General features: G+C 41.8%; 2 protein-coding genes across 10 annotated transcripts in view; both read left to right on the top strand.

The window, feature by feature from the left end:
- The window catches only part of LOC121310869 (phospholipid-transporting ATPase ID-like), a 51,394-nt gene extending 37,204 nt beyond the window's left edge, over positions 1-14,190 (top strand). For 4 of the 5 annotated variants that reach the window (XM_041243860.1, XM_041243820.1, XM_041243878.1 and 1 more), the window contains exons 19-28: positions 2,836-2,947; positions 3,529-3,634; positions 3,859-4,000; positions 4,439-4,622; positions 5,065-5,288; positions 8,509-8,592; positions 9,122-9,367; positions 9,700-9,838; positions 10,920-11,050; positions 12,444-14,190. In XM_041243860.1, the coding sequence (XP_041099794.1) occupies positions 2,836-2,947; positions 3,529-3,634; positions 3,859-4,000; positions 4,439-4,622; positions 5,065-5,288; positions 8,509-8,592; positions 9,122-9,367; positions 9,700-9,838; positions 10,920-11,050; positions 12,444-12,704 (1,629 nt within the window). In that variant the 3' untranslated portion in view covers positions 12,705-14,190. Of the gene's footprint in view, positions 1-2,835; positions 2,948-3,528; positions 3,635-3,858; positions 4,001-4,438; positions 4,623-5,064; positions 5,289-8,508; positions 8,593-9,121; positions 9,368-9,699; positions 9,839-10,176; positions 11,051-12,443 lie in introns of those variants that run through there. The other variant, XM_041243900.1, reaches the window with a different exon arrangement.
- Positions 14,191-14,976: 786 nt separating this feature from the next.
- LOC121310327 (iporin-like) overlaps positions 14,977-18,160 on the top strand; it is a 50,790-nt gene continuing 47,606 nt past the window's right edge. For 2 of the 5 annotated variants that reach the window (XM_041243647.1, XM_041243577.1), the window contains exon 1: positions 14,979-15,426. The gene's annotated coding sequence lies outside the window, so the exon portion shown is untranslated. Of the gene's footprint in view, positions 15,427-18,160 lie in introns of all 5 variants that reach the window. The other 3 variants (XM_041243727.1, XM_041243673.1, XM_041243687.1) reach the window with 2 other exon arrangements.

Genomic DNA, 18,160 nt, shown 5'->3' with positions numbered 1-18,160 from the left:
AGCAGTGTACCCTGACGATGTGACCTCTAAATGAGTATACTGTACAAGCTGAGCATGTGTGTGCTCTTCAGCAGTGTAACCTGACGGTGTGACCTCTAAATGAGTATACTGTACAAGCTGAGCGTGTGTGTGCTCTTCAGCAGTGTACCCTGACGATGTGACCTCTAAATGAGTATACTGTACAAGCTGAGCATGTGTGTGCTCTTCAGCAGTGTAACCTGACGATGTGACCTCTAAATGAGTATACTCTACAAGCTGAGCATGTGTGTGCTCTTCAGCAGTGTACCCTGACGATGTGACCTCTAAATGAGTATACTGTACAAGCTGAGCGTGTGTGTGCTCTTCAGCAGTGTACCCTGACGATGTGACCTCTAAATGAGTATACTGTACAAGCTGAGCATGTGTGTGCTCTTCAGCAGTGTACCCTGACGGTGTGACCTCTAAATGAGTATACTGTACAAGCTGAGCATGTGTGTGCTCTTCAGCAGTGTACCTTGACGATGTGACCTCTAAATGAGTATACTGTACAAGCTGAGCGTGTGTGTGCTCTTCAGCAGTGTACCCTGACGATGTGACCTCTAAATGAGTATACTGTACAAGCTGAGCATGTGTGTGCTCTTCAGCAGTGTAACCTGACGATGTGACCTCTAAATGAGTATACTGTACAAGCTGAGCGTGTGTGTGCTCTTCAGCAGTGTACCCTGACGATGTGACCTCTAAATGAGTATACTGTACAAGCTGAGAGTGTGTGTGCTCTTCAGCAGTGTACCCTGACGATGTGACCGATGTCTAAATGAGTATACTGTACAAGCTGAGAGTGTGTGTGCTCTTCAGCAGTGTACCCTGACGATGTGACCTCTAAATGAGTATACTGTACAAGCTGAGCGTGTGTGTGCTCTTCAGCAGTGTAACCTGACGATGTGACCACTAAATGAGTATACTGTACAAGCTGAGCGTGTGTGTGCTCTTCAGCAGTGTACCCTGACGATGTGACCTCTAAATGAGTATACTGTACAAGCTGAGCGTGTGTGTGCTCTTCAGCAGTGTACCCTGACGATGTGACCTCTAAATGAGTATACTGTACAAGCTGAGCATGTGTGTGCTCTTCAGCAGTGTACCCTGACGATGTGACCTCTAAATGAGTATACTGTACAAGCTGAGCATGTGTGTGCTCTTCAGCAGTGTACCCTGACGATGTGACCTCTAAATGAGTATACTGTACAAGCTGAGCATGTGTGTGCTCTTCAGCAGTGTACCTTGACGATGTGACCTCTAAATGAGTATACTGTACAAGCTGAGCATGTGTGTGCTCTTCAGCAGTGTACCCTGACGATGTGACCTCTAAATGAGTATACTGTACAAGCTGAGCGTGTGTGTGCTCTTCAGCAGTGTACCCTGACGATGTGACCTCTAAATGAGTATACTGTACAAGCTGAGCGTGTGTGTGCTCTTCAGCAGCGTACCCTGACGATGTGACCTCTAAATGAGTATACTGTACAAGCTGAGCGTGTGTGTGCTCTTCAGCAGCGTAACCTGACGATGTGACCTCTAAATGAGTATATTGTACAAGCTGAGCGTGTGTGTGCTCTTCAGCAGTGTACCCTGACGATGTGACCTCTAAATGAGTATACTGTACAAGCTGAGCGTGTGTGTGCTCTTCAGCAGTGTACCCTGACGATGTGACCTCTAAATGAGTATACTGTACAAGCTGAGCGTGTGTGTGCTCTTCAGCAGTGTACCCTGACGATGTGACCTCTAAATGAGTATACTGTACAAGCTGAGCATGTGTGTGCTCTTCAGCAGTGTACCCTGACGGTGTGACCTCTAAATGAGTATACTGTACAAGCTGAGCATGTGTGTGCTCTTCAGCAGTGTACCCTGACGGTGTGACCTCTAAATGAGTATACTGTACAAGCTGAGCGTGTGTGTGCTCTTCAGCAGTGTACCCTGACGATGTGACCTCTAAATGAGTATACTGTACAAGCTGAGAGTGTGTGTGCTCTTCAGCAGTGTACCTTGACGATGTGACCTCTAAATGAGTATACTGTACAAGCTGAGCATGTGTGTGCTCTTCAGCAGTGTACCCTGACGATGTGACCTCTAAATGAGTATACTGTACAAGCTGAGCATGTGTGTGCTCTTCAGCAGTGTACCCTGACGATGTGACCTCTAAATGAGTATACTGTACAAGCTGAGCGTCTGTGTGCTCTTCAGCAGTGTACCCTGACGGTGTGACCTCTAAATGAGTATACTGTACAAGCTGAGCATGTGTGTGCTCTTCAGCAGTGTAACCTGACGGTGTGACCTCTAAATGAGTATACTGTACAAGCTGAGCATGTGTGTGCTCTTCAGCAGTGTAACCTGACGATGTGACCTCTAAATGAGTATACTGTACAAGCTGAGCATGTGTGTGCTCTTCAGCAGTGTACCTTGACGATGTGACCTCTAAATGAGTATACTGTACAAGCTGAGCATGTGTGTGCTCTTCAGCAGTGTAACCTGACGATGTGACCTCTAAATGAGTATACTGTACAAGCTGAGCGTGTGTGTGCTCTTCAGCAGCGTACCCTGACGGTGTGACCTCTAAATGAGTATACTGTACAAGCTGAGCATGTGTGTGCTCTTCAGCAGTGTACCCTGACGGTGTGACCTCTAAATGAGTATACTGTACAAGCTGAGAGTGTGTGTGCTCTTCAGCAGTGTACCCTGACGGTGTGACCTCTAAATGAGTATACTGTACAAGCTGAGCGTGTGTGTGCTCTTCAGCAGCGTACCCTGACGGTGTGACCTCTAAATGAGTATACTGTACAAGCTGAGCATGTGTGTGCTCTTCAGTTGCTAGGTGCCACAGCAATAGAAGACAAGCTTCAGGATGGAGTGCCTCAGACGATTGAACAGCTGGCCAAAGCTGACATTAAGATGTGGGTGCTCACAGGAGATAAACAAGGTACCGCCACCTGCTTCCCCTGGAGTGACACAGGAAACATACTGCAGTGAGAAGGCATTCCAGGAATAGGAATGAGTTACAGTCGCTGTCTAAACTTGAATGAATAGGACATTATTCCTACAGTAACTCACATACAGGGCCCTTTGTTTTAATTTTTTAATGGATTTTCAGTAAAATCTACGTATGATTTCTTAACAGGTAAATGTCAGTTCCTAGTAGTACTCAAACATTTCGAGTCTTTATTCAATGTCTTTTTCATTATATCTTATGATTTGAAAGTTTAAAGTTATAGAAGATGTTGATTCGTGGTACATTTCACTTTTACAGTAGATACAAGCCAAGTAATATTATAACAAAAAAATGTTTATAATAAAATAATGCGTAGCTTCAGGACAGATTGCAATAAAAAAACTAAACATTTGAGCATCTTACTGTGCATTTTCATTTGATTATTATCATTATTAATATCTCATTAGAACAACTTAAATGCTTTAACCTCAGCTTTTAAGCAGTATTGGTTGAATACTTATATAAACCTACCAATTTCTTATCAAGTTATATTATCTTTTCATTTCTAACAGAGACTGCTGAGAACATTGGCTATGCGTGCAACATGCTGCGAGAGGCGATGAACGAGGTGTTTATCATCTCCGCAAACACAGCTGAGGGTGTGCGAGAGGAACTGAGGTGCGTCAAACCATGATTCTGTTATTTATAACTAACATTTACTTTGGGTAGCATGCATGCTTGTTTTTGGGGTCCATACTAATCACAGTCTCTGATTCATTCAATAAATATGCCTTCTGATAATACAGCAGACACATTTCAGATTTTTTTTTTTTTTTTTTTAATTAAGGCAATTGGTGCTAATGCTCTTTCTTCTAATAATACTCTATTACTCTTTATATTAGAAATGCACGGAGGAAAATCAAACCAGAAACTGTTGAAGCTGAGACGATCATTGAAGTGAAGCAGCCCAGAAAGAAGTCAACGGTGCTACCCGAAGACACTGTGGACGGGGAGTATGGTCTTGTCATCAACGGACATAGCTTGGTATGCAAATGTGGAGAGAACTGCATTTGGGCAATAGTGCTGAATGTACTATAGAGATACTAAAAGAAACTTCAGTTCAATGACAAACGTTTCAACTAGTCTGCCTTGCTGGGCAATTAGTTATTGATTAATATTATCTCTAGTCCAAAGAAAAAAATATAAATAGTCTATCGCTTACTGCTTCCAGCTCTTAACACTACCGGTGATAAAAGCCTTCCTCAAAAAGGCCTGTAAAACAGCAAACAAAATAGAATCTCCTCCATTTGGGAAATATTACTGAGAATAAATATTGAAGAAAAAAATACTGTGTTGCCTGAAAACAGCACCCGCTATTTCTCCAGGCGCTCAGTGAGCTGGATTTCCTCGTTCTCACATAAGTGCTGTAGGTCACCAGCAGTATCCCATAGTGCGTTCTTGCTTGTATCTTCTCCCTGTCAGGCATACGGTCTAGAGAAGAGCATGGAGGTGGAGTTTCTCAGGACCGCCTGCATGTGTAAAACTGTCATCTGCTGCCGAGTGACACCGCTGCAGAAAGCCCAGGTGGTGCAGCTGGTCAAGAAGTACAAGAATGCCATCACTCTGGCCATCGGGGACGGAGCCAACGACGTCAGCATGATCAAAGGTAAGAGGGCCACTGTGGCATGGGTGGCATTCAGGAAACTCGCCAAATATACATAAAAGCTTTTGGGATTTTTAACCCAGATTTCTGAAATGCTGTTAGCAGATGTATCTGTCTGTGATGTCAAAAGTCACTATTTTATTACTTCTTGTTGGAGCTGTGGTTGATGGCAGACAATATGTTGTTATTTTAGTGTTTTATGATTTTATGTTGGAGTTCAGTCTTCTTGGCCAGGTCCCCTATGTAAAAGTAGATTGAATTTTATATATTATAAAGTTTAATGGTTGTAATGTTTTCATCCACATAGAATGTTTTGGATTACAATTAATATCGACTCAGATTAAAGGTGTATTATTATGTAGCATGGGAAAGAGTAACTCTGTTGTTTGTCTCCATGGTTCTGTGTGTCTGTCTTCCCTGCCTGTCTCTGTGGCCGTGTTCCCAGCTGCCCACATTGGGGTGGGAATCAGTGGGCAGGAGGGGATGCAGGCTGTCCTCTCCAGCGATTTCTCCTTTGCCCAGTTCCGGTACCTGCAGCGCCTCCTGCTGGTCCATGGCAGGTGGTCCTACATCCGCATGTGCAAGTTCCTCAACTACTTTTTCTACAAGAACTTCACCTTCACCCTGGTCCACTTCTGGTATGGCTTCTTCTGTGGATTCTCTGCACAGGTATGTATGAGGGAGATACTGTGGTATACACACACAATCAATTAGAACATAAGAACTTAAGAAAGGTTACAAACGAGAGGAGGCCATTCGGCCCATCTTGCTCATTTGGTTGTTAGTAGCTTATTGATCCCAGAATCTCATCAAGCAGCTTCTTGAAGGATCCCAAGGTGTCAGCTTCAACAACATTACTGGGGAGTTGATTCAAGACCCTCACGATTCTCTGTGTAAAAAAGTGCCTCCTATTTTCTGTTCTGAATGCCCCTCTCTCTAATCTCCATTTGTGACCCCTGGTCCTTGTTTCTTTTTTCAGGTCGAAAAATTCCCTTGGGTGGACATTGTCAATACCTTTTAGTATTTGAATGCTTGAATTAGGTCGTTGCGTAGTTTTCTTTGTTTAAGACTGACTAAACCCGGAGTAATTCTGGTCGCTCTTCTTTGCACTCTTTCTAGAGCAGCAATATCTTTTTTATAGCGAGGTGACCAGAACTGAACACAGTATTCAAGATGAGGTCTTACTAATGCATTGTACAGTTTTAACGTTACTTCCCTTGATTTAAATTCAACACTTTTCACAATGTATCCGAGCATCTTGTTATCCTTTTTTTATAGCTTCCCCACATTGTGTAGATGAAGACATTTCTGAGTCAACAAAAACTCCTAGGTCTTTTTCATAGATTCCTTCTCCAATTTCAGTATCTCCCATATAATATTTATAATGTACATTTTTATTTCCTGCATGCAGTACCTTACACTTTTCTCTATTAAATGTCATTTGCCATGTGTCTGCCCAGTTCTGAATCTTGTCTAGATCATTTTGAACGACCTTTGCTGCTGCAACAGTGTTTGCCACTCCTCCTACTTTTGTGTCGTCTGCAAATTTAACAAGTTTGCTTACTATACCAGAATCTAAATCATTAATGTAGATTAGGAATAGCAGAGGACCTAATACTGATCCCTGTGGTACACCACTGGTTACCACACTCCATTCTGAGGTTTTTCCTCTAATCAGTACTTTCTGTTTTCTACATGTTAACCACTCCCTAATCCATGTACATGTGTTTCCTTGAATCCCAACTGCGTTCAGTTTGAGAATTAATCTTTTGTGCGGGACTTTGTCAAAAGCTTTCTGGAAATCTAAATAAACCATGTCATATGCTTTGCAATTATCCATTGTCGATGTTGCATCCTCAAAAAAAATCAAGCAAGTTAGTTAGACACGATCTCCCTTTCCTAAAACCATGTTGACTGTCTCCCAGTACCCTGTTACCATATAGGTCATTTTCCATTTTGGATCTTATTATAGTTTCCATAAGTTTGCATATAATAGAAGTCAGGCTTACTGGTCTGTAGTTACCTGGTTCAGTTTTGTTTCCCTTTTTGTGGATCGGTATTACGTTTGCAATTTTCCAGTCTGTCGGTACCACCCCTGTGTCAAGAGACTGCTGCATGATCTTGGTTAGCAGTTTGTAAATAACTTATTTCATTTCTTTGAGTACTACTGGGAGGATCTCATCCAGCCCAGGGGATTTGTTTATTTTAAGAGCTCCTAGTCCCTTTAACACTTCTGCCTCAGTTATGCTAAAGTTATTTAAAACTGGATAGGAACTGGATGACATGTGGGGCATGTTGTCAGTATCTTCCTTTGTAAAAACTTGTGAAAAGTAATCATTTAATATATTTGCTATTTTTTTTCTTCATCTACGATTTTGCCATTTGTATCTCTTAAACATTTAATCTCCTCTTTGAATGTTCGCTTGCTGTTGTAATATTGGAAAAACATTTTGGAATTGGTTTTAGCTCCCTTAGCAATGTTCATTTCTATTTCTCTCTTGGCCTTTCTAACTTCCTTTTTGACTTGCGTTTGCAGTTCTGTGTACTCTTTCTGCGTACTTTCTTTTTGGTCCTTTTTTAATGCTCTGTAAAGTGCCTTTTTTCACTGAACATTTTTTTTAATTGACCTATTAAACCATTTTGGCAATTTAGTTTTACATTTAGATTTGTCTACTTTAGGGATGTAATTGTTTTGCGCCTGTAGTACTACATTTTTGAAGAACAACCATCCTTCTTCTGTGGGTGTTTTCTCTATTTTACTCCAATCTACTTCTGTTAGTCTCTGTTTCATACCTTCATAGTTTGCTTTTCTAAAATTGTAAACCTTAACTTTAGTCATTACTTTTGGGGTTTTAAAAAACACTTCAAATGAGACCATGTTGTGGTCTGAGTTTGCTAGTGGTTCTCTGACCTCTGTTTTAGTTATTCTGTCTTCATTATTTGAAAAGACTAAATCAAGGCGTTCCTCCCCTCTAGTCGGTGCCTTGACAAATTGCGTTAGGAAGCAGTCATTTGTCATTTCCACCATTTCAATTTCATCCGTCATGCTCCCCACCAGGTTTTCCCATTTTATTTGGGGGAAGTTGAAATCCCCCATTAGTATGGCTTCTCCTTTGCTACACGCATTTCTAATGTCATTGTATAACAGATTATTGTGCTCACCGTCTTAATCTGGCGGTCTATAGCATGCTGCTATTATTATGCCCTTTGAATTTTTGTGTGTTATTCTGACCCATATTGATTTGGCTTTGTTTTCTTTGTCCAGGTTTAACACCTGGGCTTCAAGACTGTTTCTTATGTATAGCGCTACCCCTCCTCCTCTTCTGTCCTGCCTGTCTTTCCTATACAGTGTATACCCACAAATATTATATTCGTCCCCATCACTCTCAGACAACCAAGTTTCTGTAACACCTATCACATCATAGAATTGATCTAAGTGGAGGAGGATCTACGTACTGCCAGTGTGCTGCATTTAAACAGGACCCACCCTGGCATTTTACTATACATATTTGTATAAATATATATTTGTATATAAATATATATATTTGTATAAAATTGTATGAAGGGCCCTTCATGTGTATGATTAATAGAAACAGTGGTGGATATTTAGATCTTAGACGATTGTTAGAGGATAGGAGACACATATTATTGATACTAAATCACTGGGACCTGACTTGACAGCATTTTGAAATCAATCAGCTACAGGACTAGGCCTCCTTTCTTGTGTTCTTATTGGCTGCTTTTCAGCTCAAATGAACAGCCCCCAAACACTTTTGCTTTCCCAATGAATTTATCTTGATGTCAGAAGTCAAATTATGTTTTCAGAATACACATGTTTTGCTTGGAGTTTCTGTGGCTTTTTGTAAACCCGACTGTGTTTTTCTTACAGACTGTGTATGACGAGTGGTATATCACCCTCTACAACCTGGTTTATACCTCTCTGCCTGTGTTGGGGATGAGCCTTTTTGATCAGGTACACACTGCTGTACTGCTTAAATGTTACACACTACTTTAAATCTTATTTTTATCTGGCTGTACATGTGCCTGGGTAAAGAAATACCTTTTAATAGATACATGTTAGTACCATTAGGACCACGCATGCACATTGTTTTTATAGGGCTGAAACACCGTGGCAGCGGTGGCTACATTCTCATTCAGCTCTCCTGCTGGGTTTTGCTGTAGACCTTGTTTCTGTAGGAATCCGTGGTACTGCAGAGCTCATGAGCGTGAGCATGCATTAATCCTAGAGTGGTAAATGGTAGATCAAGTAGTGGTGAGTCACACCCTTCACATCAGTTTAGGGCCAGGAACAAGCTTTTTTTTTGTACTGATTATCTTTAGTCACTGTTTAATTTTGTAGTAACTAATGGTTACATAGAGAAGTAATCTGTATTAACAAGTTATTTTTAAATTGGTCTTAAAATAGTTCATTTACTTATAGGTATACCTTAGTAGTCAATGTGCCGATATGTAGATGATTTGTTTGTATTCATTTGTTTAAGGATGTGAGTGACCGCTGGAGTATGGAGTACCCGAAGCTTTATGAGCCGGGGCAGCTCAATATGTACTTCAGCATAGGTGCCTTCGCCAAGTGTCTGCTCCATGGCATCTACAGCTCGCTTATCCTCTTCTTTATCCCCTACGGAGCCATGTATGACACAATGCGGGATGATGGCAAGGACCTTGCCGACTACCAGTCCTTTGCCCTGCTTGCACAGACCTGCCTGCTGATCGCTGTCTCCATCCAGGTACACCACCTGCCATAGCCCGAGCCTAGTCCTGCTCCACATGAATCAAAGTCTCAGCTTTGTGTGTGTCAGTCTGTCTGTTCATTCATGTGTTTATCTATATCATACTATACCTTACCAAATATGGTTATATATTCATGTACAGGGCAAGCATCCCAGAACACTAGTGCATGAAGATCAGTCTTAACCCTAATGTTAAAAATATTCACTCTAGGGTTGTGGAACATGACAACTAGGATGTGTTTTTTCATCTATTTTCTTTCCTGTGTGTTTTATAGTATTGTCTTGTCTGTCTGTATATTTTATTCCATCTATCTTGTTCAATTCTGTAGCTTGGGCTGGATACTGCCTACTGGACATCGGTTAATCAGTTATTTATGTGGGGCAGCCTGGCCATCTACTTTGCCATCACTCTCACCATGTACAGCAATGGGATGTATCTCATCTTCACAGCTTCCTTCCCCTTCATTGGTAAGTATTGTGCGACTGTGAGAAGAGCAGTGGAAATAAGGTTAGGGGTTGATTTGATCAACCTACACTGTGCCAAGATAACCTACAGCTAGATTTCTTTTAAAGCATTTTACACTTATTTTAAGGGGTAATCCACACAGGTGATCCGGGGTGATTCCACTGCTGTAAAATACTCTACCACACCCATCTGAGGCTGGAGTATAGGCTGATGAAATCAATTCCTAAGTCAATTTAGTCAGTTTAGTCAACAATCCCATAAGTGCAAGATAGGAAAGACCTTGATAGAGATCTACAGTAATACTTGTTATATGCTCTCCATTCACATGTTCTTCTTGTAGCCAAGACTGATGTTTCACAAGGAACAGAAGCACACAGAGCAGGACGTCATGGAGGAGCAGCCTCTCGTTACACAAAAGTGGACATGTGCTCGTCCAATAGTGCAAGAAGCAACAACATAGAATCAGGATCCTCTTATTATATATGTGTCCTGTACAAGTAACAGTACACTGAATGTTGATGCATTCATATGTGTTTATAAGTAAAGATCAATGGCTTGAAGAAGCAGCCAGGTCTCTTGAAAGTTATTTTAGAGCCTGTAGGAGGTTATTTGAGGATTTTTATTTTTTCATTTTTGTTCTTTCAGCTGATTGCTGGTAGATGAGTTTTTAGAAGTGTGTTGGAATACATTATTATTGTTGACTTGAGGACAATGTTTTGACAGGTGCCTTCATCTCAAAGCATGTCTACCTATTTTCCCAACAGCGTATACATATTCAGATAACATTAATTTGCAGATTTAACAACAGCGTGAAAAATGCGTCATTTTAGAGCATTTTCACTGTTTTAGCATCTACTAATAGAAAGAAGAAACAAAAATATAAATAATTCTGTCTCTGGACCTCCTAAAACTGAGGAGACAAATTTTGGGAGTAAATTAATTGTGAGTTAGGGAGCTGAGCTTCTTTTTTTGTTCAGTTTTTTAAAATTATTTTTCTCTTTGCATGGTTCCCTCCCCATAGCTGCTGTATGTCAGCTGTCTGTTCTGTTATTTCACTTGGTACATGTGTTTGTGCTTTTACAGGCACAGCGAGGAATTCCCTGAACCAGCCCAATGTCTGGCTGACCATCCTTCTCACCACCATCCTCTGTGTGCTGCCCGTGGTGGCCTACAGGTTCATCCGGGCAGAGCTTCGACCCACCATCAACGACAAGGTGAATAGTAAACATCCAGCTATGAAGATTCAACCTCCTGATTAGTTTCTCTTGCTGATCATTTTTGCACAAAGAGTAGCTGCACTTAAGTGGAATATATTGTGGAAGGGTTAAGGGTTAAAAAACTTAAGGGTTTAGTAATTTAAGCACTTGTAGCTTAAAAAATTATTTCATAAATCTACAATATATAATATCTTACAAACTGCTAGATTCATATGTTCAGTGATGTGGACACTCCATAGGCAAATTGTTGACCTGTGTCCTGATATGTCTGCCTTATTGTGGTCTTGTGACATTTTGGTTTCTGGATGATAAAGACCAATTTCTATTAGATTGCATTACAACCTGTTGTTTGGATTGAGAAATCAGGCGATGGCACCCAGCCGAGGGCTAATTCCATCAACCCAGTTAAAACAGTTGAAGAAACAGCTGTTCTTGAATCTGTGCTGATGCTGTATTTCACAGAGATAAGAAAAGCAGCAATCCGCATCGTTTTCAGGAGCTGTTTCTTCAATTGTTTCAATAGTTTCTTCTCAAAACATTGTAATAATCAACAGTGGTGGAAGTTCTCATTTGCAATTCCGTCAACTGAGATGTTCAGCTTATTCCATAATTATCTGTTTTTCAGAAAGTAATATAAATTTAACAGAATTATATACCTTTACCTGGTTATGAGTTTCCTTGGAGGTTATTATTTTATAATCTCATAATCCTAATCTGTTCATCTGAGGCATACAGTAGTGAACTACAAAGCCCCCGACTTGAATGACAAGTACTGGCATTGGGGCGCTGAATTTGTCCTGAAAGGAAAGCCTCTTGTGTTGGATCCTAACAAAGATGGAACCACGTAACACAAGTTCAGGATATTCGGTATCATGGATTCGTGATGGTACTGTGTGTTCATGGAAATGATGTAAATGTGCTGTTAGTAATGCAGTTTTTGTTTAAAGCAGACTGCAGGAGTTGAGGTTGCCTTGCCGGTTTTTTTTTTTTTTACTGAATGGCTTTACTCAATGATCCCATGTATGTCCCCTGTGTGACAGATTCACTGTCTTGGATGTGCGTAGCATTGGCATTAGTCACACTGTTGGCACTATTTTTGACTGACTAGACAGACTGAATTGTAAATTTAAATGTGTATGAAAATAATATGAATTTTTTTTTATTTTTTTATTTTTTACCTACACTGTACATTTACTATGTAAACATTAAGGCTAACACTTATTTGGCCTGCACATTTTTGACGATGGTTAAACATTTAGGCAAAATGCTAAATGGTTAACACTTGGCTAATGTTTAAATCCCAAGTTCACAGTGGCTGGACCTCCCTCAAGCCTTACCCATACTTCGTCTTTAATGTACTTCATTGCCTGTTTCTGTTTCTCCTCTCCAGGTGCGGTATAAGGTCAGCCAATCCAAGCAAGCTCCTCCCCCGCAGGCCGCCAGGACTCGGATCAGACGGACTAGCTCTCGCCGCTCGGGCTATGCCTTCTCTCACGCACAGGGCTACGGTGACCTCATCACCTCGAATAGATACCTGCGCAGGAACATGGCCACCTTCAGCCCCAGAGCCAAGACAAACTCCAAGCAGCCAGGAACAGTCCTGAAAACTTACAGGGCCGTCAAGGATACCGCCCTTGACAAAACACTCTAAGCATGCTGCCTCAGCATTTGGACAAGCCACTTTGCATTGGGCATGGGAGGCCTTAATTGCTACTAAGCACTCGCATTCCAGTCAACTGTGTAGCGTGTATCTTTGTACAATTTTAAAAGCAGTTCAGATTACTCTGCCTGTTTGGTGGCTTTTGATGTTATCATGCAGCAGTCCTTGATGACAGCTTTTGAACCAAGTCTGCAGTACAAGTGAATGTTTTTATCTTGTGAGTGCTTTCTCGAACAGACAACAATACATCTAATCTGAACTCATGCAAACATTTGGCCAGACCTTCAGATTGACACGTAGATGTTGTGTAACCTAATTGTATAATGTTGGGAACAGTTTTTAAAGCTTTTACCTCAAAGATTAATTTGCACTGATAATTACAACATAATTAAATGGAATATACAGGTCATTAAGTATTTGTATTTGTTAATTTCAGTTAGCTAATAATAAATTGTACTTTTGGGAAAAAAATAGAGAATTACACAAAGCACCTTGGTCTTATTAGCAGGAAGGCTGATTACTTAAATACTGTATCACTAACTTTTTTAGAAACTTGATTGTGTGCCTCTCAGTCTAGCATCGTCACATACTACATTGGATTGTATTTACCCTCATACGTAAAACCTTAACATTTCTTTTGCATTCTGGTAGCTATCAGAGAAGGATTTACAGATAATGTAAAAGGGTAACTGTCTGGCTGAACTTTTGTGTGTTTGTTTCTTGTAAACAACTGCAGTGGGAGGGAAAACTATTTGCAATTCAGTGCTTTAGCCTGGAATACACTGACCTTACCTAGAGTAACCAAAAGACTGTGTATTGAAATATGTTTCCATTTAACCAAAGCCTTAAGTACATAAAAACGCTGAAAAGAAACGTCATGTTTAAAGTGTAGATTCTCTTTGGGAAACTAGATTTTAAAACTATGTACTTTACTGTTTTTTTAGATAAAAGAAAGTGCATAAAAAAATCTGCTTTCAGTTATTATTTTGCCTATATGCCTGACCCTTCTGGAGGAGGTGCTGGAAAAAGATAACATTTCATTGTCTGTATTGGTTGTGAAATATCAACATTATGTATTGGTTGTCAACATTATGGGTTGCTACCTGGTTGCATCAAAAGTTGATCAGAGATACTGGTGGTCAGACAACTAGCTTCTAACAGACTAGAGGCCAGGCAGAGGGACAGAATCTCGTGGTATCACTTCTGATAGTATCAACACAACAGTGGTATCAACAATCCTTCTGTACATTTACAGACGTCCAAAGAATACTCATAGTTCCTCAAGAGAGACCTGTTTTTGTATCTTTACCAATATTGTTCTGTGAATGTGTAGTAATGTTTGTTTTTTTCATATTAATAAAAAATGGCTATTTAGATGTCCATCGAAAACCCCCAAGTAATCTCTTTAATTAAGTGACTGTGTATACTGTTTTATAAAACAAGCAGCCAAAATAAATGCTTGATATTTTTTTATGCAACATCTTTGCCAGTACTGTTATTTAATAATTGTCCACTAGAGTGGCAATTCAGTATGGCAGTGTTGTAACTGTACAGCTTGGGGAAGTTTTACAACCAGCAGAGGAAGACGGGTGACATGCTTTTCATTCATTCTTGAGTCATGTATTAGATAAACTGCAGCCACATCCACCAATCCACCTCCTCATTAACAGTGATGTAGCCTCAGAGATGTCCATTCTGAGTTGAGCTTCTTAAAGTGCAAGGCCCTCTGTCCTCTATGGTACTGTACAACAGAGAAGACTGTCACATAGAACACAAAAGACATCAAGGCCAAACAGCAAGGCAGAGGCTGAGCTTTGAGTCTGAAACCTTGATCTCTGCGATTGTCTTGTCACGCTCTAGCCACTGAGCATATTCTACCAGTATCAGTGGTTTGTGGTTTTATTTATTGATCTTGTGCACATTGTGGGATACACCAGTGACAATACAATATATTTTTCAGTAAAGTATGTATGCAAAACGGATCAATTACACTACTACATTAGTTTTACAGTGACATTTAAAAAAGAAAATTAACCATTGAGCATCAAGCCGTTAAAAAAATATATTTCACCTGTGTCGTTCCATCTGTGGATACATAACACAGCACTGGTACCTATCCTAAAATAGCGCTTTGTTCTTTATATGTGCAGTGTTTAACACAGATAAGTAGGGTGTGGTGTTTGGCATTAGCAATGTGTAGAATGACCCTATGCAATGATTGAGCATGATCTAAATAACCGTGAAACTGGACTGCCAGAGGCTGTGCAAGTGCAAATTGACACAAGCTACAGTAATAAAATAAAATCTGAATGGCTGTCTTGAGCCAGTGTAATTCTCTAGTAGTATTGCAGTCAACTACACTACTCTTTGCTCAAATTATATGCCTGTTACTGAGACAAGCACTGCTCGATTTGTACGGTCTGCAAATTAAAATTCCCCCCACCCTCTGCCCCAAGCCATGTAGCACAGCAGCAGCTGTGTGAAGCCCACGGCCAGGCCAGGGTGGGGTGGAGTCGCTCAGTTCTGCTTGTGACGTCACGACGGCCAGCCCAGCAGCAGGTCTGCGTTTGTTTCAGTCTGACAGCCGCTGACAGGACAGAAAAGCAAACGTAGCCTCTCATTCCGTGACGGATTATTATTATCGTGAAATAAAACGTGGACGGCAATCGTGCACAATATGAGAGAGTAAACGCGGTCTGCCGATGCCTGTACTGTAAGTCTGTTGTTTTAAATGCGTGTTGCTGTCACAATAATACCGTTTTTTTTGTTGGGTATCTGCCTTATTTTCCATCACACATTAAAAAAAAAAAAAAAATTGTGACATTGTGCAATATATTTAATATTGTGTCTATGTATGATGTCTAGACTGTGCTGTATGTTTTGGTGTACGCGCACGCAGCATGGAATATGTTCATATTCCCTAATACAATAACCCTCATTCCATTCAATTCTGGGGTGCGGAATGATGTAAACACTCCTTCAGGGATACAGCATACCCAGTGGCTTCAGTTCAATGACAAAGAACAGGCACCTTGTGATCGCATTGCAATTTACTGAAGGGTGATGAGCGTTTGAACAGTGCGGCTGTATTTTCTGTTTTTGTGAATTAGGTTCATGTTTTAAACGCTTTGTTCATGCGAGCCACGGTGATGGCAGCGCAGAACGGGGCGGTTTGTTTTTATTTCATGACATTCATTGTGATGTATTGATTCTTCTGGTGACAGTTTGGCTTGCCCGGTCCTTGGCAGCTGTGTTATTTGAGGTTCCTTGGCAGCTGTGTTATTTGAGGTTCCTTGGCAGCTGTGTTATTCGAGGTTCCTTGGCAGCTGTGTTATTCGAGGTTCCTTGGCAGCTGTGTTATTTGAGGTTCCTTGGCAGCTGTGTTATTCGAGGTTCCTTGGCAGCTGTGTTATTCGAGGTTCCTTGGCAGCTGTGTTATTCGAGGTTCCTTGGCAGGTTCCTTGGCAGCTGTGTTATTCGAGGTTCCTTGGCAGCTGTGTTATTCGAGGTTCCTTGGCAGCTGTGTTATTCGAGGTTCCTTGGCAGCTGTGTTATTCGAGGTTCCTTGGCAGCTGTGTTATTCGAGGTTCCTTGGCAGCTGTGTTATTCGAGGTTCCTTGGCAGCTGTGTTATTCGAGGTTCCTTGGCAGCTGTGTTATTTCGAGGTTCCTTGGCAGCTGTGTTATTCGAGGTTCCTTGGCAGCTGTGTTATTCGAGGTTCCTTGGCAGCTGTGTTATTCGAGGTTCCTTGGCAGCTGTGTTATTCGAGGTTCCTTGGCAGCTGTGTTATTCGAGGTTCCTTCGAGGTTCCTTGGCAGCTGTGTGTTGGCAGCTGTGTTATTCGAGGTTCCTTGGCAGCTGTGTTATTCGAGGTTCCTTGGCAGCTGTGTTATTTCGAGGTTCCTTGGCAGCTGTGTTATTCGAGGTTCCTTGGCAGCTGTGTTATTCGAGGTTCCTTGGCAGCTGTGTTATTCGAGGTTCCTTGGCAGCTGTGTTATTTGAGGTTCCTTGGCAGCTGTGAGGTTCCTTGGCAGCTGTGTTATTTGAGGTTCCTTGGCAGCTGTGTTATTCGAGGTTCCTTGGCAGCTGTGTTATTCGAGGTTCCTTGGCAGCTGTGTTATTCGAGGTTCCTTGGCAGCTGTGTTATCCTTCTGTGAGGTTCCTTGGCAGCTGTGTTATTTCGAGGTTCCTTGGCAGCTGTGTTATTCGAGGTTCCTTGGCAGCTGTGTTATTCGAGGTTCCTTGGCAGCTGTGTTATTCGAGGTTCCTTGGCAGCTGTGTTATTCGAGGTTCCTTGGCAGCTGTGTTATTCGAGGTTCCTTGGCAGCTGTGTTATTCGAGGTTCCTTGGCAGCTGTGTTATTGGCAGCTGTGTTATTCGAGGTTCCTTGGCAGCTGTGTTATTCGAGGTTCCTTGGCAGCTGTGTTATTCGAGGTTCCTTGGCAGCTGTGTTATTCGAGGTTCCTTGGCAGCTGTGTTATTTGAGGTTCCTTGGCAGCTGTGTTATTCGAGGTTCCTTGGCAGCTGTGTTATTCGAGGTTCCTTGGCAGCTGTGTTATTCGAGGTTCCTTGGCAGCTGTGTTATTCGAGGTTCCTTGGCAGCTGTGTTATTCGAGGTTCCTTGGCAGCTGTGTTATTCGAGGTTCCTTGGCAGCTGTGTTATTCGAGGTTCCTTGGCAGCTGTGTTATTCGAGGTTCCTTGGCAGCTGTGTTATTCGAGGTTCCTTGGCAGCTGTGTTATTCGAGGTTCCTTGGCAGCTGTGTTATTCGAGGTTCCTTGGCAGCTGTGTTATTCGAGGTTCCTTGGCAGCTGTGTTATTCGAGGTTCCTTGGCAGCTGTGTTATTCGAGGTTCCTTGGCAGCTGTGTTATTTCGAGGTTCCTTGGCAGCTGTGTTATTCGAGGTTCCTTGGCAGCTGTGTTATTCGAGGTTCCTTGGCAGCTGTGTTATTTCGAGGTTCCTTGGCAGCTGTGTTATTCGAGGTTCCTTGGCAGCTGTGTTATTCGAGGTTCCTTGGCAGCTGTGTTATTCGAGGTTCCTTGGCAGCTGTGTTATTCGAGGTTCCTTGGCAGCTGTGTTATTCGAGGTTCCTTGGCAGCTGTGTTGGGGTTCCTTCGAGGTTCCTTGGCAGCTGTGTTAGCTTTGAGGTTCCTTGGCAGCTGTGTTATTTGAGGTTCCTTGGCAGCTGTGTTATTTGGAGGTTCCTTGGCAGCTGTGTTATTTGAGGTTCCTTGGCAGCTGTGTTATTCGAGGTTCCTTGGCAGCTGTGTTATTCGAGGTTCCTTGGCAGCTGTGTTATTCGAGGTTCCTTGGCAGCTGTGTTATTCGAGGTTCCTTGGCAGCTGTGTTATTCGAGGTTCCTTGGCAGCTGTGTTATTCGAGGTTCCTTGGCAGCTGTGTTATTCGAGGTTCCTTGGCAGCTGTGTTATTTCGAGGTTCCTTGGCAG

Source organism: Polyodon spathula, chromosome 1, assembly GCF_017654505.1.
Source record: "Polyodon spathula isolate WHYD16114869_AA chromosome 1, ASM1765450v1, whole genome shotgun sequence".
NCBI lineage: Eukaryota > Metazoa > Chordata > Actinopteri > Acipenseriformes > Polyodontidae > Polyodon > Polyodon spathula.
This window is presented reverse-complemented; position numbering and strand designations above follow the sequence as displayed.